Source organism: Pyrus communis, chromosome 5, assembly GCF_963583255.1.
Source record: "Pyrus communis chromosome 5, drPyrComm1.1, whole genome shotgun sequence".
Taxonomy (NCBI): domain Eukaryota; kingdom Viridiplantae; phylum Streptophyta; class Magnoliopsida; order Rosales; family Rosaceae; genus Pyrus; species Pyrus communis.
In genome coordinates, this window is record NC_084807.1 from 6,094,529 (window position 1) to 6,116,573 (window position 22,045).

Sequence of the window (22,045 nt, forward strand, 5' to 3'; positions counted from 1 at the left end):
GATTTGAAGTTTTTTTTTTTTTGAAACCCGATTTGAAGTTAGGTTTTCGACCTTCCCAACAATATGCCATCTGTTGTAATGTTCTCAAATCTTGATCTTTAAGATTTCGGTTATGATTAGTGATCGTACAGTGAAATGATGTCACGTTAGTAGGTTATTGAAAATGAGAGAGAAGTATTATTCTTTCTAACAATATATATATATATATATATATATATGTATGTATGTATATGTATATGTATAGACACACATACTTTATTTAAAAAAATGAAACGTACTTGGCTGCAATATTGGACAAGTTCTTAATTAAGTTTAATTAACAGTCACAATGAACGATATTAGGGCATATTCGTTCACTAGAAACAACTTTCTGGAATACTTCTTGGGGGTGTCATGATCTTAGAAACAACATGAGATGCAACCAACAAGATACATGTTTCGCCTAATGAACCGTAACTTATAGCTTTTATTCCTAACACTGTAATAAGAATGCAATCTGAATTCCATTGCAAGTATAAGAGTACCTTTCCAAGTTGCGACAATCTGATTCCATGAAATGAGACTGAACCATTACAAACATGATTATTAGATGATAATAAAGAGAATGAACAATTTTATAGATCTATATAGCCAAGTTAAAGTAGAAAAGGATTATCGTGTTTAGAATTTTTCTAGACATTGCACCTTGATTGTGATATAAAAATAAAAAAATAATAAAAAAAAAAGACGACAAATTTGATTATGATATTTGTACGGTGAAATGTTGCCACGTTAGTGGGTAGTGAGGACTTCGCTTCTTAGTAGAAATATATAAGCGCAGTATTATTCTTTCTGATGAATATAAGTACTGCTAAAAAAATGATAGAATTACAGGGAAAACCTGCATACATCAACAAATCCAAAACACAAAGTAATCAATCAAAGTTAGCATAATAAGCAAATTATTAAGCTGGATCGCACTTTGTTATGTAGGAGCTATTGGGTTGTGAAGCCAGTCTTGATATTCTCAATGGTACTAACATCTGTCTTAAATGATTTGGCAAGGATCATGTTGTTGATTCCGGTGCCAAAGACAGACGGCAGGACTGTAACTGCTCTAGCACTTGCACTTCCGAATGCTGCAATGGCAGTGGCTGGCAACTGAGGATCCGAATTGTACTGGTAATGGACTAACCCTTTGGGAAAAACAAACAGATCTCCAGTTTGAAGCTTTTGCGTATAGAGATTGTTTTTTGTGTCGATCAACCCTACTTCCAAGGTACCATCAAGAAGAAACAACAATCCAGTTGCGTCGGGGCGGGTGTGAGGTGGTAATAGCGAGTTAGGAGGAAACTGAAGGACTGCATACGACACACTTTGGCCATTGAGAGCGGGGAACTCAACACTGCTTGCCTTTCCTGCCTTAATGGTTTGAGGAGCTTGATCGAAGATGCCACGAAATCCAGTGAAAGTGAAGAACGTTCCATCAACCGTGCCGTTGTAATTCGGTGGGACTATAAAGTCTGAAATAATGTCAGGATCGCTTGCTAGTAATGCCCTTTCGAAGGTGGCCAAGGAAAATGCTAATATGATCGGTACTTGAATCAATCTCATAGCCAAAGCCATGGCAGACAACTAGAATGTATGGGATGTATATAATGCCGCTGTTCCTCTTTAGGGTTTTGTTTGTGGAGTTTGTAGTGCATTGCATCGATCACTGACTCGGTATTTATAGGGGTTTGTAGGAGCTAATCAGTTTCTATAGGAATGTGTATATATTGTTGTGTGCATGGTGGTGCTGAAATTTTCTATGTCATTTCTCCTTCTCTTTGTCCTGACTGAAACATGCCAAAAGCCGGCAAGAATATTATTTAGGAACTAACTGTACACAGCTAAGTAGCGCAACAACGCAATTACAATTTTTTTCATGGCAGATACATAGAGAGATCTGCCTACTTTTGGACATATGAAAATGAGGGGAGTTAAAATAAGTACCCCTCAATCGTTGCAAAGCACGTATAAGCGAGCAATGCGCACTAGCTAGTGGAATATCTCGCATACTTGGTCAACGATGATCATTACAAGCTTAGGAGATATTGAATACTAATAATTAGTTGGTTACAATGGATATTACTAAGTATATTATTAATTCTCCTTTGATTAACAGTGTACATTCGAGTATTGCCTTCCATCGTTGATCCCTTATACCCCATATTCAGAGATGAAGATGCAAATTCTTATATAGTTAACGCAAAATCCAATGTGGCAGGCTTCGGGCAACTGGGGTAACTTGGGCACTTGGTTAAGCATATGTAACAGCAATTGCATGCTCAAACACAACGCATGTATTTTTGTGGTATGAATTTCATAATCAGAATCGTTCAATTTTTTAATCCTTAGTTGAAGATTATCCGTATAAAAGAACATTCGAATTGGAAATCTATTATTCATCTAAATGTATTAAACGAGAAATTAGGTTCTCATCCCTCTTTTTTCTATTTAATTGATTGAAACCTTATTCTTTTGAATTTTTTTATCAAGGTCCTGTGATTTTATTCACTTGTTACATGTCAGCATATTTAAATTTAATTTTCCAAATGTATCGTTAAAAAGTTACATTTGGTGTATTTATATTTAAGGCTAAAATTTGTGTCATATATCGGTATTTTTAATTTTTACCCATTTTAAATTTGCAACCATTTTTTTTTTTTAATTTGTACCAATTTTCTTTCTAGTTTTAATTTGTATCCATATAATTAATTTCTTTTTATGCCCATATTTTTAAACTTTTATTTGTACTAATAATTTTTTTAATCTCTTATCCCTAATTTATTAATCATGTACCAATTTTATATATATAAAAATGTACCACTTTGTTATGTAAAACATACGAATCTTTTTTTATATAAAATGTACCCATTTTTTTTTATGTAAAATGTGCCTAGGTAAAATCTATTCTCTTTTTTAACTATAATGTATCCATATTTTTTTTTTTTACAATATTCATTGAATTGTAGAAATACATACATAATCGAGGATAGGGTGCTAACAGTGGACCTCAATAAAAACCTTGTCCAGGCTTTCAACCTGATTGAAGGAAAAAAGAGTATCCCGCACCAAATTAACTATTAAGACTATCCTCCAATAATAAATCAAAAATAACATCAAGGGGTTCTTCGAACCAAGAAATTAGGTGATCAAGCATTAGACTCAACTGTGCAAGCCGATGTGCCACTCTGTTCGTCTCTCTTGGTCCGAAAGAAATCTTCCATTGCTTAAACCCTTGAAGGATCAGCCGTGTATCAGCAAACAGGTGACCAAAATTACCATGCAAAGTTGTTCCTGCATTCTTAATATCAGCAACCACCATGAGAGCATCCCCTTCCACCTGCACTTGTTCCTCACTCCAATGTCGAGCAAACATAGCTGCGGCCTGTGCAGCATCAGCCTCTGCATGCATCGCCGAGCTGACTCTCATCTCCTGAACCACCATTGTTGCCATGAAACCTCTTGTTGAGTTTCGAACGACAATCCCTATACCCCCATACGAACCATTCTCATCCCAAGCAGCATCAAATTTACACTTTATCCAACCGAAATCCAGATGTTTCCACTTCTGAACACCAACCATTGCTGAGTGCGGTTGAACCTCATTCCATTTCTTGAATTCCGACAGCCACGTTTGGGCTTTAAGTTACATATCCAATGATAATGCATCCACACCCTTCCAAAGAAACTCGTTATGGACCTTCCAAACGCTCTACACCAACACAAAAAGCAACTAAAAACTATCCTTAGTTACTGTTTTTGCCATATTGATCAACCACCCACCAAAGCCCTCCACTACCCTCGAGAACATGCGAATTCCCAATGGACTACCAAACCAAATAGCATATGACCGTGGGCACTGTAACAAAGCGTGTTCAACTGTCTCTGCCTCTTTATCACAAAACCCACATATATCCTCTATAAGAGTCTATCTATTCTTCAAATTCACCTTCGTTGGCAATGCGTTCATACACCCATGCCAAACACATATTTTGACTTTCCCCGGGACCTTTGCACGCCATAGAGCTTTCCATAGAAATTTTGTCACCTTATTTAGTGTAGATCCATCCAGTTCATCTCTACCAAGACCATGACATGTTCGTGCCACAAAGTAAGCACTCTTAGTCGTAAATACACCCTTAGGCTCTTTAGTCCAAATCATGGAATCCGCTGGACTAAATAAACTCAAAGGGATACTCCAAATCAATCTTGCTTCCTCCTCCATAAACGAATTATGAATTAAACTTGTATTCCAATGCATACCATCGTTGTCCACCATCAAAGAACGCACGATAAGAGAAGGGTGCACCCTGACCGGTCTGGGACTAAGCACTTTATAAAAACTATCCCTTGGCAACCAACTATCCCCCCTTATCTGTATACATAATCCATCTCTAACCCTCCATCGAGCACCTCTCTAAATGATATTCTTGGAAGCCGCCACACTTATCCAACAATAAGAAGAATTAGATGAAGCTGAAGCTTGTAGAAAATATGTTGTGGGATAATAACGAGCTTTAAAAATACGAGCAACCAAAGAGTGAGGATATTAAATCAATCTCCACCTTTACTTAGCCAGCAACGCCATATTGAAAGCATATAAATCTTTAAATCCTATTGAAAGCATATAAATCCTTAAATCCTAGGCCACCCTCACTTTTTGGTTTACACAATTTTTGCCACTTCACCCAATGAATTTGACACTTAATTGCTTCCTTGCCCCACCAAAATTGAGCTACCATTTAGTTCAACTCCTCACAAATTGACTTAGGTAACAAGAATGTATTTATCATATACAGTGGTATTGCTTGAGCTACTGTTTTTATCAATATTTCTTTACCTGCACTACACAACATGGAGCTCCGCCATCACTTCAGCTTCTTCCAAAGACAGTCTTTAATATATGCGAAAGTCTCCTTCTTTGACCGACCCACAAAAATCGGTCAACCAAGGTAACGGTCATGATAATCCACCATTTCCATTCCAAGACAATCGGCCAGTAGTTGCGCATCCATAACCGTAAGGTTTCTACTAAAAGCCACACTGCTTTTGGCAAGATTCATAGCCTGTCCAAACGCCCGTTCATAAGTTTGTAGCAACTCCTTCATCTGTAAGCATTCCTGGAGAGAACTCCTAGCAAAGATAAAACTATCATCCACGAAAATGTGATACCTTGAATTTGACCTTGTGTTTCCCATGAGTCAAATAAACCTGACAGTCCCTCTGCACATAACACAAACAAAAACGGAGACAACATATCACCTTGACGAATGCCCTGTTTAGGTTGTACAAGACCCACAATCTCTCCATTTAGCTTGAATGAATAGGATACAGTAGTAACACACATCATTATCCAGTGAATCCATTCCTCCGCAAACCCTAACCTCCTCATCATTTGCTCCAAAAAACTCCATTCTATACGATCATACACTTTGCTAATATCTAATTTCAATGCCATCGCCCCCATTCCACCCATTGTTCCTTCTATGCATATAATGAGCGATCTCTGAAGCTACCAAATAATTATTTGAGATTAATCGGCTTGGAATAAATACACTTTGAGAAGGCAATACAATATCTGGCAATATAACTTTCAACCTATTAGTGAGAACCTTAGAACAAATCTTATAGATCTAATGTACCCATATTTAACATTTTATTTTGAAAAATAAAATCTAATCAGATTTCACAGAATTCCAATTTGAAGAAAAAGATTAAAAATTCTTATATGATATAATCTTTGCATGATTAGACCATCTCCAACCATTGGCCTAAAACCTAAAATTTTTAGCCTAGAAAATTTAGGTTTTAACCCAGAAACAGCTTTTCTGCTCCAACCCTTTTGGTCTAAAATTTTAGCCCCAAATTATTAAAGAATGAATTTAGACTAATTTTTTTCTTAAAGTAACTTTTTTAAAATAAAAAATTATGTAGACTATCCTAATTTAATTTTATGAACATTTTAACCTAAAAATATTTAGATTCTAACAAATACTGAAAAAATCACTAACCGACACCATGAAACTCGTTAAACACTATGAAAAAAATATGAAACAAATGAAAGATTTTTTTTAATTGTTTTAGCCGTTAGATTTAAATTTGGACAGTTAAATTATTTTTTTACTGTTGAATTTCATCAAATTAGATCTTAACCGTTGGATTCAATGAATTTATAAATATAAAACTAAATAATATATATATATATAGTGGGCCAGCCCTACTAATCCTGGGCTAAATTTGGCTTCCATTTGAGTTTTAGGTTTTAGGCCACATTTTAGCCTTGGATTGGGTTGAGTTTTGGAGGGGAATAGAAGTGGAAATTTGAGTTTTAGCCGAGGGTTGAAGAAGGGCTTACAAGAAGAAATTATCAATTTTCGTTATTAAATTTCTTAATTAATATTGAAATTTAACATTTATATACATTTTTTCCTTACAAACACAGAAACTAAAACCCAATAAGTAGAACACATGGGCTATTTTAACTTTTAAGCTTAAAATAAATATGGGTCGTAAGTATAACATTTTTATAGTAGAAAAGGGCGGTAAAAAGTTCTAAAAAGAAAGCTTACTCACCTTAGGCCCACTTGGATGATGAAGGTGAAACTTGCACGAGCTTAGGCCATCTCCAACCGAAGAAGGGTTAGAGGGGTCGTTTTAGCTCTATAGCCCTCCAAGAAATTAATATTTTAATGAACAATACCATACCATATTTTTTACCATCTCCAACTGAAGGGCCAGAGGGCCATAGGCCAACTGTGACAAAAAACCATCTCCAACCGAATGGGCCAAACATATTTTATTATTTTAATTGAATTAATACGATTACTTAAATTAAACTACCTCAATCATTTTTCGAGATGGAATGTCAATAATTTCTTGTCGATAAGGAATCTCAATAATGTTACATCTCGGAGATCGAGTGCCACATGTCGATATGTGAGTAACTCTCTAGATTTCTTGTCGATATGTAAGCTCAATATGAAACATTTTGTTGAGTACTTTATGTATATATGAGCAGCCTTGTTTTTTTCTTTGGAGATTAAAAGTCTTGCTAAAATTTTCAGTGTCAAATTTTCTTGACATCTAATAACTTGAAAGCTCTTTCTTGAGAACAGGTAAATTAAAGGGTTATTATTATTTTTTTTTTAAATACTCTTAACTTGCAAGATGTTTTTTCACTTGAGATATTAATAATTAAGAGGTGAAGTCATACTAGTAATTTAAAAGGAAAACTAATGAAAATGACTTGAAAACTTTGAGTTTTAACGATAAGGACAAAATAAAGGGTAAAGTGAATAGTACCAGGATTGACTTTTTAGTGTAAAAATGTGATTTTTCGTTAAAGTGAATAATACCAAGAGCTTTTCATTAAATTTCCTTAATTTAAAAGGTTAAAAAAACATATTTAGCATTCAATACTTCTGCAAGAGATGGAAAAAAGGGTGAAAGGCAAAATTGGGATAGAAAAAAATATTTAAATAGAATATGGTGGGTCCAAATTAGAAAAAGGGATAGAAAGAATGCAAAACGACAATGTTTCTTAAAAGTAAAAAAGCAGGGTGCAAAAGGACAACCCTTCTTCTTCATTTTGCCGGTTCTGCAACTTGAAATTTTATACTCCAGCGAATAAAACCCAGCGAATGGCGGCTCTTATATCTACTATGTTATCTTATTAATTCACTATACTTTATCATATCAAGTCCTTCATAGAGCACTGCCTAGGTTTTAGGGTGGTCCTTCGAGGTTCTTCACAAGCGTTTCTTCGATGTTCGGAGGGTCCCAGGACCACCCTGGTCCTTATAAATGCGCCTCTGGGTATACCCCGTTCAAAGTCCTTTTTTGTCCTAAAGTGGTAGCTTCATGTGCTAAATTTGCATATATCATATCTCAATTCTCCTTGCCACGAGGTCTATAGATGAAGCAGATGAAGCGAAGGTGAAGGGCTGGCCGTTCTTGGGCAGCCCGTTGGCCTGTTTTAAGATTTTTTTGGCCTGGTGGGGCCACAAGCCCTTTAGCCTAGCCCTCAGTTCAAGACAATTTTTTTATCAAAATGGGCTTTTTTTAGCCATTTGGCCGGGTCGGTTGAAGATAACCTTAGACCATCTCTAACTGAAGGGGCTAAAGGGCTGAAAATAACCTGAAAACCGTCTTCAACCGAGGCAAAGCCAAAGGGCTCATGGGTCCCACGAGACAAAAAAAAGAGGCCAAATGACCAACCGGTTGGCCATCTTCAGCCAGCCCACTAGCTAGCCCACATTTTTTTTTTGTTCTTTTCCATTCGCACAGCCCATTTTTTTTTTTAATTTTTTACTTTATATATATATATATATATATATATATATATATTTAGTTCTAATTTTTTTCCTACACCATTTCTCACATATTTTTCACCATTCCATACTATTTTACCGCACTTTATTTCAATTCTTCACATTCCATATTATACCTCTTTGGCCCTCGATTGGAGACTGTTTTTTGTGACAGGGCTAAAATGAGCCCTATGGTCCTTTGGGCCTCAGTTGGAGATGGTAAAAAATATGGCTCTGCACTATTCATTAAAATATTAATTTCTTGGAGGGCTAAAACGAGTTATTTGGTCCTTCTTTGGTTGGAGATGGTCTTACGAAAAATTTTTAAGGTCTGGCACCCAGACCACGTGTCCGTGAACTTCAAACACGAACACCACAACATACCTCACCCTTAATTTGTCATGCTAACCCTAGCCCACTTTAGCCCCACCTTCCCTCTCACATCAACCACAATTTGATTTTCCTACACAAAAACTTATCGAGCTTACGTGAGGTTGTGGTGGGTGTAAGCATGAGGTGGCTAGTCTATTGTGATGAGTAAGCAGAGAGCTACTACACTGAAGGGGAAAGGATATAGGCAAAGAATAGGAGAGCAACTTATATAAAACGGGTTCATTGTCATATGACGTCTTTAATCCAATAGTACAATGGCATGTGTTGAAAACTTTACACGTGTCAGTGTTTTATGCGAATGAGACGCCACGGTTGAAAGGGTTTGTATGAGTTAAGATTAAATTTTTATAAATTATTTAACCGTGCATGTACATATAAAGGAAGATTATAAGAATGCATGCACATATTAAGAGCAGAAGCAACGAAGCTGTTATTACTCAAAATTGATAACAAGAGTGATTCACCCTTAAAATTGACAACAAGGTCAACACAAGAATAGTATGGTTAACTTTTCGTAGTCTCAGTGTATAAAGCTAAATAATTGACAACAAGAGTGATTCACCCTTAAAAGTGAGCTATGTCCACAGTGACGATCTTGTTTGGTTCCTGATAAAATGGTGGAATTTTCAGAAGAGAAAGCAATGCGAACAGTAGAATATGCCATAATACTTGGTCAACAAAGACGTATACAAGCTTAGGATTTAGGATGGATACTAATTAGTTACTTACAATGGATATTACTAAATATATTGTTAATTCTCCTTTGATTAACTGCAACAATGGGGTATGTTCAAGTATTGCCTTTCATTGATTCCTTGAACACCATATTCAGAGTTGATGAAGGTGCAAATTCATATTTAGTTAAAGCACAATCTAATGTGGCAGGCTTCTGTCAGCTTTGGTAACTAGAGCATTTGGTTATGCATACGTAACAACAATTGCATGCTCAATCACAACAAATGCATATATTGAGAAACGCTGGCCTGATAATAAAACTTATACTTCCCTGGGATGAGCTTATTTCCTCAATTATAAATACTATATTTTTATTATAAAAATTTTTATAATCAGAACTGTTCAATTTTTTAATCTATCATCCTTATAAAAATCATTCGAATAAATGGATAGTTCATTATTAGTATGTTACTTGATACCTACACCGTTGATTTATATAATACATTTGAATTACTAAATCAATGTCCATGCGCTATTAGCTCATTTAAATCTCTTCACTCCGATAACCCTTCAAGAACCCGATAGTAAGCATGTGTTGGCGAGTCAACTGATTTTAAGTCTTATGAATGAGATCCGAGCTACCCAAAACAATTGAAGGGCTTTCCATCCTTTTGCAGGCTAAGTAGAATTTTGTCGTTCCTGAACCGACAAGGGAAGCTACTGGCAATCTTATCCCATCTTTTATGAGTATGTCTTCAACGTATAAATTTCATAATCGGAACGTCCATTTTCTTAATCTCAGTTTGAATGACTTGGGAATTGGTTTCCTGACTCATGGGCAAATAGAGGTGAAAGTGAAACCCATCCACCCCTCTTGGAAATAGGTATGAAAACCTCACCCAAAATATGACTAAATCCTAATCTGAATCATCAACTTAAAAAAAGAAAAGTTTGCTTGCGTGGGATGCTTGCCAAAGGGTGTAATTTGTCATTTACGATTCTTGAGTTTCCCCTAAAATAGTTTATCACATTCAGTCTAAAATCAAATCTTCTATTTAATAAATAACTATAGCACTTAGTACTATGGTCTAGTGGTTCGATTTTTTTTTCACTTGTAAGTAAGTGGTCTTAAGTTCGATTCTCCTTAAAGGCAAATTTGAACCACATTTTTTGCTAGCTCATTGCGAGGTTAAACCCACCCTCATCTCTCTTCATGTAAATAATATCGTATGTTAAAAAAAATAAAGTAAATTAAATAAAAAAAAAGAAAGAAGGAATTGGCTAAGCCTGACTATAGGCTAGACATAATAAAGTATGCATATGCTGCACATACATCTCGGATACGAAACTTGCCTATATTATATAACAGATTTAAATCTTTTCCCCTCCCCTGACCAAAAGTAATTGTTTTAAAAAGTATACATTTTAAAAATAGAAGGGGGAGATGAAATATATGTTAATGTGAGTCGTAATTGCAAATATTTTAGGAAGGATTAGGATTTGTAATCTCTTATATTTAGTTTCTGTATCTTTGTAATTATATTCCTTGTAGAATAAGAAATATACACATATACTGTAAATTCTAGAGAATGAATAGGTAACGAAGTATATTATATTCCTTGTAGAATAAGAAATATACACCTATATATTGTAAATTCTAGAGAATGAATAAGGTAACTAAGTATTTATCGTATTTCTTCTTGGCATCAAGAGCTTGATTTTGTTCAAAATTATAAATAATAAACCGTGTACAAGTGTTGTGATTTTGCAATTGTGCACCGTGTATAATTGTTGTGTAGCGGCCATATCTCTTTGTGCCGTGAGTTGAGCAATTTTTGTTGGGCCGTGTATTGGTGTGTGCTGCTTCCTATGTTGTGTGTGTCTCTGCAGTGGCTGCAAGCTTGCTACGTTAATAATTTTTAGGATAAATTACATAGAATTACTTTAATTATTGGGTCATTAACAGGTTTCATACTTCGTCTTTAAAAAGTGTAAACTTTTGGATTCTCATTATCTTTCTCTACAAGGCTACAAGGATTTATATACATGACTTCAAGTATTAAGATCAAATCACCCTAAATTAAGGGATACAAGTGTGTAGGTAGGACGGCTTATACTTTGTAGGTAGGACGGCTTATAGGACGGCTTATACTTTGTGGGTAGGACGGCTTATAGGACGGCTTATACTTTGTAGGTAGGACGGCTTATAGGACGGCTTGTACTTTGTAGGTAGGACGGCTTATGACTACTAACAACCTTATCAACATCCCCCCGCAAACTTGACTCCGGGGAGGAGACAAAGTTTGAACACAGAGATCGAAAACGCGCCGTAGACAGCCCCTTCGTAAAGACATCTGCAAGCTGCAATGTGGAAGGCAGAAACTGAACTCGATGAGTACCAGAAGCAACTCGTTCACGAACGAAATGTAGTCAAGGGCAATATGCTTAGTGCGAGCATGAAACACGGGGTTAGCAGCCATGTACGTTGCACTTAAGTTGTCACAATGCATCAAAACAGGAATACGAACAGGCACCCGTAGTTCATGTAGTAAACTGAGGATCCAAATGGTATCGGCACAAGCAAAGGCAAGAGCCCTATACTCCGCTTCAGCACTAGAGCGAGACACTGTCCGTTGCTTCTTGGCACACCAAGAAATTAAATTATTCCCCAAGTAAACACAAAAACCAGTTGTAGAACGGCGGGTGTCTGGACACCCCACCCAATCCGCATCCGAATAGGCAGCAAGCTGAAATGGTTGAGCAGAGGGTGTGAACGTAATTCCCATGCCCAAAGTCCCTTTAAGATATCGCAAGATACGTTTAACAGCATCCATATGGTCAGTGGTAGGACGTCCCATAAATTGAGCAACAGTTTGCACCGCAAAGGAGATGTCAGGACGCGTTAACGTGAGATACTGAAGTGAGCCCACAATTTGTCTATAAAGGGATGCATCTGGAAGAGGTGAACCTGAGGTAGCAGATAAAGAAGTCTTGGCAGCAACTGGAGTAGGGCATGGTTTACACTCAAGCATATTACTACGTTTCAAAATATCAAGAGTATATTTGTTTTGTGTCAACCGGAGGCCAGAAGATAGATGGGAGACTTCGACACCCAAGAAATAGTGTAAACGCCCAAGGTCTTTAAGTTCAAACTCCTTACCCAAAACTGCAATAAAGGTTTGAAGTAGAGAAGAAGCATTACCCGTCAACACTATGTCATCAACATAGAGAAGAAAAATCAAAATGGTAGAACCCTGATGAAAAGTGAACATGGAGCTATCCGCCCTACTTTGAACAAAGCCAGAATGGACAAGGAAAGCACTGAGGCGTTGAAACCAAGCACGTGGTGCTTGTTTAAGACCATAGAGTGCCTTGTGCAATTTACACACATAATTAGGGCGAGTGGGATCAACGAAACCTGGCGGCTGCTGCATATAAACCTCCTCCATAAGAGAGCCATGAAGAAAAGCATTCTTCACATCAAGTTGATGAAGAGGCCACCCAAAGTGCACTGCTAAACTCAAAACTGTGCGAATCGTCGTAGGTTTAACCACGGGACTAAAAGTTTCTGAATAATCAACACCGGCTTGTTGGTGAAACCCCTTGGCGACAAGACGCGCCTTATGACGTTCAATCGAGCCATCCGAATTCTGTTTCAACTTAAACACCCATTTACAACCGACGATGTTGGCACGAGGAACCGGAGGAACCAAAGACCACGTACGTTGTTTTAATAAAGCATTGAATTCATCTGACATCGCCTGTCTCCATTCAGGGGACCTAGATGCTTGGCTGTAACATGTAGGTTCAGAATCTTCCCCAACCAAAGCAATGAAGGCGTGAGGAATGGGATGGCGCGATGCAAAGTAAGACCGAGCTTTGGGTTTAAAGATACCCGATGTGGAGCGAGTTTGAGGTCCAATATATGGAACTGGGGCAGTAACAATAGCTTGAGATGGCTCGCTAGCTGACGGGAGTAAGCTACCAGATGCAGGTGGAGCTGTGACGCCAGGACCAGAGGGAGGCACAACACCCTGTCCAGTACCAGAATCTGAAGCAGCTGCTGCAGAGAGAGGAGCAACAGGTGGTTGCAGAGAACTAGTAGATGGCGGTGTAGGCAGAGTTTGCGTCTCAGAAGGCAGCGAGTAAGGTGCATGAATAATTGGCACAAATGCAAAGTCTGATGGTGGCATCGTGGAAGAAGCAGCAAGAGCACCATAAGGATAGGAGTCCTCATTAAAAATAACATGACGAGAGAGATATACTCGGCCAGTCGGAGGGTGAAGACATCGATAACCCTTGTATTGGTCACTGTAGCCAAGAAAAACACAAGCCAAAGATCTAGGTTGTAGTTTATTAGTCATATAATCACCAAGATACGGAAAGCAAGCACAACCAAAAGTTCGGAAAGCCATATAATCTGGAGACCGTCCAAATAGCATTTGGAATGGAGAGGCCCACTTAAGAACATGAGAGGGTAACCGATTCAAAACATAAACAGCGGTGCAAAGTGCCTCAGCCCAAAATTTAGGAGGAAGATTGGCAGCAAGTAACAATGTGCGTCCCATTTCAGAAATATGACGGTGTTTGCGTTCAGCAAGGCCGTTTTGCTGCGGGGTATGCGGACAAGAAAATCTGTGGTGAATCCCTTTTTGCGCACACAAGGTCCGAAACGATAAATTATCATACTTCTTACCCCCATCACTTTGGAAGATTTTAACCATGGTCGAATATTGATTATAAATAAGAGTGAGAAAAGTATTAAAGTGAGTAAAAACCTCTGACTTATTACGCATGGGATAAATCCATGTATACCGTGTGTAGTCATCGGTAAACAAGACATAATAACGAAAACCGGAGATTAACAAAATAGGAGACATCCAAACATCAGAATGAATTAATTCAAAATGAGACTTAGCATAATGTTCAGAAGAATGAAATGACAGGCGATGGGATTTAGCCAACGCACAATGATTACAAAATTTTTTATTTGAAACTGAAAAAGACGAGCCTAATACATCACTAGAGGCTAATACACTAAGAACTTGACGAGATGGATGCCCAAGACGACGATGCCAAAGTGATGACGACGCTAAAACGGAAACAAAAGCACGTTTGGGAGCTGACCAATTCCTAGAGGCAAGACCAAGCTTAATGGGATAGAGGCCATCCTCACATGGGCCCTGAAAAAGAACAACACCGGTTTTTAAATCACGGATGACAAAACAACGTTAAACTAACAAGATTATCACGTGTAAACTTAGCAACCGACAATAAATTCTTTTTAATTGCTGGAACATGTAAAACTTGGGATAATCGAAAAATAAACGACCCAGACTCAAATGAAATATTACCAGTGTGCGCAATAGGGAGGGCCTCACCACTACCAACAACCACCTTATCATGAGAACCATACCCAGTAGCCGAAGTCATTGTTCGAGCATCACTCGTCATATGATGAGTAGCCCTAGTATCGGGATACCATGTTGGATCAGAGGGAGAAGCAAGATGCATACCAGCAAAGGCACGAGAGATATCATCATTTGAACGAGTAGCTTGAGGACACAATGCAGCAATGTGGCCAAATTGGTTGCAGGCCCAACACTGAGGACCACGATTTACAGGAGCAGGTCCAAGAATACCAAGGCATTGTTGTACAGCACCACGTTGACCATATCACCCAACACCTCCATGTTGATTCAATCGGCCACCACTAGGGGTACGGGGAAACCAATTGCCACCAGAAACACCATTGGGGCGAGAAGAAGAGTGACCACCGCGTCCATTAGACGAACCACCAACCGTATGACGGGCAGAATAGAAAGCAGAATGGGATGATGCAGCAACCTGTTTCATGGCGTGCTTGGACTCAAAGACTAGGAGACGGGTACGCAGATCATTAAAGGATGGCAGATGTGGAAAATTGGTCAGGGCCAAGACAAGCATTTCATATTCAGGCCCCAAGCCGTTAAGCACATACGTAACCAAATCATCATTCTGAACAGGTTGACCAATGGAGGCCAATTGATCTGCCAAATGCTTGGCCAGACCCAAGTATTCTGCAATTGTTTGGTTCCCTTTCTGAAGAGAAAGCAACTGAAACCGATTATGGGTAGAATTGGCAAGGGATTGTTGAGAAAAATTCTGACGAAGATGCTCCCATATCTCACGAGAAGTGGACAGCCCAACAGTCAAAGAAAGAACGGGCTCAGTAAGCGTAGCACGTAGCAGGCTCACAAGTGTCTGATCAGTCTGGTACCACACAAGGTAATCGGGATTAGGAGTCGTAGTGACCACAGGAGGAACCACCGTAGAAGTAACATCAGAATCAACAGAAGCAGTGGGGGAGGCAACAGGCGCAGGGGTGGTGATAAAGAGAGGAGGACAGGGGTGAGTTCCATCAACAAAACGCCAAAGATTTTGGCCAATCAGAAAAGGCTTAACCTGACTTTCCCAAGGAAGATAGTTGGTTTCAGAAAGCTTAACGGAAACGAGGGTAGAGATATTGGGGATTGAAAAGGTGGAAGATGAAGTTGCGGAAGCCATGAAAAAAAAAGGAGGATCAGAGGCTCAATACCATGTAAACTTTTGGATTCTCATTATCTTTCTCTACAAGGATTTATATACATGACTTCAAGTATCAAGATCAAATCACCCTAAATTAAGGGATACAAGTGTGTAGGTAGGACGGCTTATACTTTGTAGGTAGGACGGCTTATAGGACGGCTTATACTTTGTGGGTAGGACGGCTTATACTTTGTAGGTAGGACGGCTTATAGGACGGCTTGTACTTTGTAGGTAGGACGACTTATGACTACTAACAACCTTATCAACAAAAAGTTTCAATATCATACCGTATCTTCGAATTTATTGTAATGTCATACATTCCGTCAATTGTCTGTCAATTCCTCATGTTAAATATTGACGTGTCACATTTTTTTAATTAAAAAACTAATAAAATATTATTAAAAATATAAAAATCATTTAATATTTATTAAATATTAAAATAATAATTAATTAAAAAAAAGTTACTTAAAACAATCATTTAAAGATTTTTTTTAAAAATAACTTTTCTTTAATTAATTATTATTTTAATATTTAAAAAAGGTTAAATGATTGTTTTTCAGTTTTTAATAATATTTTATTAGTTTTTTAATAGAAAGTGTGTCACGTCACAAGCCACGTTAGCATTTAACAGAGGAATTGACAGACAACTGACGGAAGGTATGACATTGCAACAAATTCGAAGATACGGTATGACATTGAAACTTTTTAAAGACGAGATATGAAACTGCTAATAACCCAATAGTTGAGGTAGTTATGTGTAATTTACCCTAATTTTTATCGGCACCTGGAATCTATTCATGAAGGATAATGCTAGGAGACTAATTGACAAAATTTGCGAACGAAATGATGTGTCACTAGTAAAAAAATATGCACGTTTATCAACACTTAAGCAATATCCAATCATCAACTTACATGTCATTTAATTTACAAAATTTTATCTATAAATTTAGTTTTTGTAGCATTACATTAATCATACTTCATCGCTTTTTTGGTTCAAGGTTGGGTGGCTTCGTTGCCGGGGTTTTGGGATTTTTTTCAAAGGGTTTTTAGAGTAATGCTATTCATACCATATTTTTGTACCACATTTTCATACCACATATGATGTGGACATCCACATCATTTGAATTGATCAGATTTTTAAATTTAGTTCATTATTTAATAAAATAATAATTAAGAAAAACTAGTTAAGTAAATAATAATTGTGGTATACGATGAGTTTTTCTTCTTCCTTTTCTTGGGTTTTGCAAATTTTTCAAATAATGTGGTTGTCCACATCATATGCCACCTAAGGTGGTATAAAAACATGGTATGAATAGCATTACTTGGGTTTTTATCACAAATGGTATCTGAAATTGACCACCTCCATCAAGATAGTCACTTAAATTGAAAATCAATCAATGTAGTTCCTGAAAATGGGATGTCGCAAATCAATCTAGTTATTCTGTTATAATTTTGTCAAAAATTCTGTTAAGTGATGACATGACCTATAACTGAATCCTACAAGTCTAATTAAATATGTCACGTGGATTAAAACAATTTTTTATTTTTTGTATAATTAAAAACTTAAAAAAATAAATAAATAAAAAAAGAAGACGAACGCATCTTCTTCTCCTCCCAACTGAACACAACCACACCTGCACTACACCCAAACCCCTCCTCACGATTTTAATTGCCAATACATCAACAACTTTGAAAAGTTTGGTGATGGAATTGATAGAACAATAAGCCAAAAAAATTAGCTACTGCTTCTCCACCCCCGTCATCACCTCCTCCAGCATAGCCACCACCTTCTCCACCAGCTGCCTCCTTCGGCTACGTCAGAACCCCACCAGATGCTTCCCCACCACCTCCATCAGAAGGTTCCCCCTCCCAAATCTTCCCCAACACCTCCAGCAGAAGCCTCACTCACCTCCACCTAAATCCACAGAGTCCCCACCTCCTCCAGCTGATGTCCCGCCCCCTTCGTCCGATTCTCCACTAGCACCACAAGGAGAAGCACCAGAAAAATCTCCTCCATCCCCCACCGTCACACCTCCTCCATCTGGTTCCAAATCTGCTCCTCCACCAGCTAATAACTCACCCCCTGCACCCACGATGCAATCACCACCTCCTTCGGTCCCTTCACCCCCTGGTACTTCGCTCCTTTAACTTCCCCATTAATTGAGAAATTAATACAATAAGAAAGGATTTGGGTGTGGTTGTGTTCGGGTGGGAGGAGAAGGGATTGACGCATCTTCCCTGCCTTTTTTATTTATTTTTTATTTTTTAACCTTTTTATAAGTTTTTAATTATACAAAAGATAACATTGTTTTAAATATTGTTTTTAATTATTTAAATATTTTTAATCCACATGGCAATATTTAATTAAACTTGTATGACCCAGTTATGTGCTATGTCATCACATAACGGAATGTTTTATGGAAACGTAATGGAAGGACTAGATTGATTTGCAACATCTATTTTCAAGGACTATATTGATTGATTTTTAATTTCAGGGATCATCTTGATGAGATGTGTCAATTTCAAGGACTATTTGTGATAAAAACCCTTTCTTAAATGAGGTGGAGATTGTCCTAATCTTCCTAATCAAGATTGGGAAATCAAATGTATTATATTTGTATTTTTTGTCTTGCTGTATATGGAGTTGTATATACAGTTTATGTTATAAACCGTATACCTTCTCAGGTCTTAAATTATCGAACACCAGTTCAAGAGCTTACTCAACATGTTCTAGTGGTTTCTACAAATACTTTTTCACCTCAAATCTTTGGTTGTGTGATCTATGTTCATATTCAGAAAGCTCATTGCAACTTGATCCATGTTCACTTCGCAATATCTTTATTGGATTTTCCCCACATTTGTCATGCCCCAAACTCGGGGTCGATAGAAAAACTCGAACCCGAATCCGAAATGTGAGTTAAAAGAAGAGGATCAAAACAATCTTAATGAAAAACCAGTAACAGACCTGAAATAAGTTTAAGAACCCAATGGATCAAGAGGTAGAGGTATTCCCATGTCTGATTTTAGCCGATTTGGTGCATCAAGTTGACCTTACTATTTTCCCTTTTTTACTAAGATCCGAGGTGGAAGCAAAGCTGCTCGGATTCAATAGACAATGCCTTTTGACAATGGGATTTGTCTACTTTGTTTTTTCCCTTGCTTCTTTGTTGCTCTTACTTTTTTGCTACTCCAAGGGACTTGCTATTTAATAAATAAAAGGACATAGAAACGGGTTGGAAAATAAATTCCTCTTATTAAAATAATTCATGATTCTTAAACAAATCTAGAATTCTTTACAACCTACAGTAAATAGATGAATAAACATTTTATTATCACATTTAATCCGATCTCATCCTACCTACCCTCTTGAATGTCTAGTTCGTAAACCTGCATAACAATAGAAGGATGAGTTTCAACAGCTCAGTAGGGACATAACCTTATCACAGTAAATTGACAATATTAAATTAAGTGTCATGAAATCATATAGCCAAATATCAAATCATAAATGATAACAATGCATGTATGCAATCCAACCTCTTCAGCTACACTCGTTAATTTATATAATAAAATACACAGACTTGCACGTCTCATACCATGCATTTTACCACTGCAATGGTGGTTCAAATGTTCTATTATAGAAACCAACCCCTATACGATATCCCAAGTTCATAAACCCTTTTGCTAGTCATCTTATCTAATTCATTGATCTCCAGCCCAAATCACCCACATCGACAATTATCCTGCCGATATCCTATTCTAATGTGCACACTGGGCTCGCCTGGAATTGGTTTCACAATGAATAGATTCAACTACACAAAAGATCATTTCCAACTACCCTCATTTCTCGAATTCCAATCTCAAATACTGAAGTTCCAACCGCATCTCACAACATGAGTGATGCACAAATAATGTCATTTCATCTTTCATATGTATCACGATATATTCTCAATGAATAGCATTCCATCAATAATTTCATAACCAATAACAAGTAAACACTTAACTAAAGCAATTAGTCAATTAATATCCAATCATTAATCAACCAAAAAGATAAAAAAATATTACAACATTTCACGAAATTTAATAAAATCAATTTCTGTAAAGGACTGCCTTAATTATTTCCCCTGCTTGGATTCCAAAGCTAGCAATAATGTAGGTTAGCTTCATATACCAATGCCACACCTTGTGAGACTTTCATTTTGATTTTTCGCCTTCAATTCAAAGCTTTGCAAGCTACAAATTAACCAGATATGTAATCATGTTTGATTCATGATTCAGACCCCATCCTTTTTGATAAACTACTTCTTCCTTTCTCATCCCTACCTTCTTTCTCTCTGCATGCCTTTCTCTCTCCTTGTCTTTGTTTCTTAAGATACTATGGCTCGTTTACTAATCCGTAATCAGATTGAGAGGAATTGAATTGAGGAGGAATTGAATTAAGGAGGAATTGAATTGAGGGGGAATTTGAATGATGTAGAATTAGAATCAGATTTTTGTTGAAGTTGTTTACTAAAACTAACTGGAATCGGAATATGAATACTATTGATCCACATAAATTGTTTACTAATTGTCATGAATCGGAATGAAAACTAATGTCATTACTAAAATGCCCCTATTCTAAATAATCTATATTATATGCTAATCTTTTTTATCTTTAATAAAAAATTTATGTTATTTTTAATTTATCTGAGAAAGGCTTTTTAAGTCCTTTTAAATCCAATCTAATCATTCTTCTTTATTCTCTGATATGCTAACAAAACGCCTCCTCCCCACCCTCTCACTCACGCTTGACCGCGACTACCCTCCCTGAGACTCTGACCATTCTTTGCTCTCCCTCCCTACCTCACCATCAAAGATTCAAGGTAAGCTTTTTATGTAAATTTTTATTTTTGGTTGATTTGATTATGCTGCGCCCTGACCTTCCCTATGCGGCTCTGTGTAATGATTCAAGCTAATATGTTCTTGAATTGTTGATCTTTCAAGTGTTTTAAGGATGCCCAATTGCAATCTTTATCCCCTATAAATTCTAACGAGAGTTTGAATTTGCAGTATTTGGAATTAGAATCGGTAGTTGAGCCCCAAATCGAAAGAGTTCGACATGGCAATGGATGGGGCACAGAGAGGTGGTGGTGGAGGAGCATAGAGCTGTTGGAGAGGATGGCGGAGGACAACGAAAAGATGGAAGGGAGTGCTGAAGGTGAAGGGTGCTTTGGGAAGAAACTTTTTATTCCAGATGAAGCCTTCTCCCCGGAATCCAAATACTACCTCCGTTTAAGTAATCCAATTCCGTCAATATCAGTAATTGAACTCCTAATTTTACATGGATCTCGCAACACTGTGCATTCTGATTGAATTGGTAAACAGAGGAATAATCATGAATGGGGAATGACTCCCATTCTGCCATTTCCTTTCCCCATATGTAAACACGCCACTAATCTCTAAAAAAGAATCAAATGTCCCTAGGAGAAGGCAACAACTTCCTAGTGTGTTGAATAAGTACTTAAAGAACCTTGCTGGCAACACCTCAACCATCCTCATCCATATATTTCTTTTGCCATCTAAAAATTCTACACGTCCAGCTTGAAAGAGTGCTTAGTAAGCACTACTAATGGTTAACTTTGAAAGTTGACACAACCATCAGCACTCCTGCTTGCTAGTCACTCTAGCAGCTGTACGTGGCAAGTCAGCCACATCTTGGCTGCCACATGGCTCTCATTCATTGGTCCACATAAAAATTAAATTAAAAATTCATCCGATCTCCACAAAATAATCCAAAAAATGCTATGAACTCGTAATGGCGGGCACAATCTTTTCATAAATACCTTCTCAATAAATAATCTAAACATATTTTTCCAAATATTTCTCTTCTTAGATAATAAATTCTTGGGATCTCACAACATTAGAAAGGAAGTGGCATCGATCTGCTTTTCGCATAAAATTGAACAGATTTCCCCAACCTTCGTCGCCAACCTTCATCGTCAAATAATCTTATCGCATAAAATTTAATAGATCTTCATCTCCCCAACCTTCCGCTGTGAGCTGCAATTGTCCCCCAAGCTCGAGCCACATTAAAGCAA

General features: G+C 37.3%; 3 protein-coding genes across 3 annotated transcripts; all 3 read right to left on the reverse strand.

Annotated features, from left to right (window-relative positions):
* Positions 1-975: 975 nt before the first annotated feature.
* On the reverse strand, positions 976-1,605 carry LOC137734190 (putative germin-like protein 9-2). The gene has a single exon (XM_068473498.1). The coding sequence runs from the start codon at positions 1,603-1,605 to the stop codon at positions 976-978; it is 630 nt and encodes a 209-aa protein (XP_068329599.1).
* A 1,495-nt stretch (positions 1,606-3,100) lies between these two features.
* Positions 3,101-3,610, reverse strand: LOC137734191 (uncharacterized). The gene has a single exon (XM_068473499.1). It carries the CDS (start codon positions 3,608-3,610, stop codon positions 3,101-3,103), a length of 510 nt encoding a protein of 169 aa, XP_068329600.1.
* Positions 3,611-17,872: 14,262 nt separating this feature from the next.
* On the reverse strand, positions 17,873-18,791 carry LOC137734192 (small RNA binding protein 1-like). The gene is made up of 2 exons (XM_068473500.1): positions 18,730-18,791; positions 17,873-18,113 (listed from the first exon to the last, which is right to left on the reverse strand). Exons 1-2 carry the CDS (start codon positions 18,789-18,791, stop codon positions 17,873-17,875), a joined length of 303 nt encoding a protein of 100 aa, XP_068329601.1.
* Between the last annotated feature and the right edge of the window lie 3,254 nt (positions 18,792-22,045).

Coding starts and splice junctions, on each gene's coding strand:
- LOC137734192 (XM_068473500.1), bottom strand. CDS start 18,791: ATGGATCAAGTTGCAATGAGCTTTCTGAATATGAACATAGATCACACA. Junction 18,114..18,729: donor CACACAACCAAAGATTTGAG/GTGAAAAAGTAT, acceptor GGGAAGTTAAAG/GAGCGAAGTACCAGGGGGTG.
- LOC137734190 (XM_068473498.1), bottom strand. CDS start 1,605: ATGGCTTTGGCTATGAGATTGATTCAAGTACCGATCATATTAGCATTT.
- LOC137734191 (XM_068473499.1), bottom strand. CDS start 3,610: ATGGTTGGTGTTCAGAAGTGGAAACATCTGGATTTCGGTTGGATAAAG.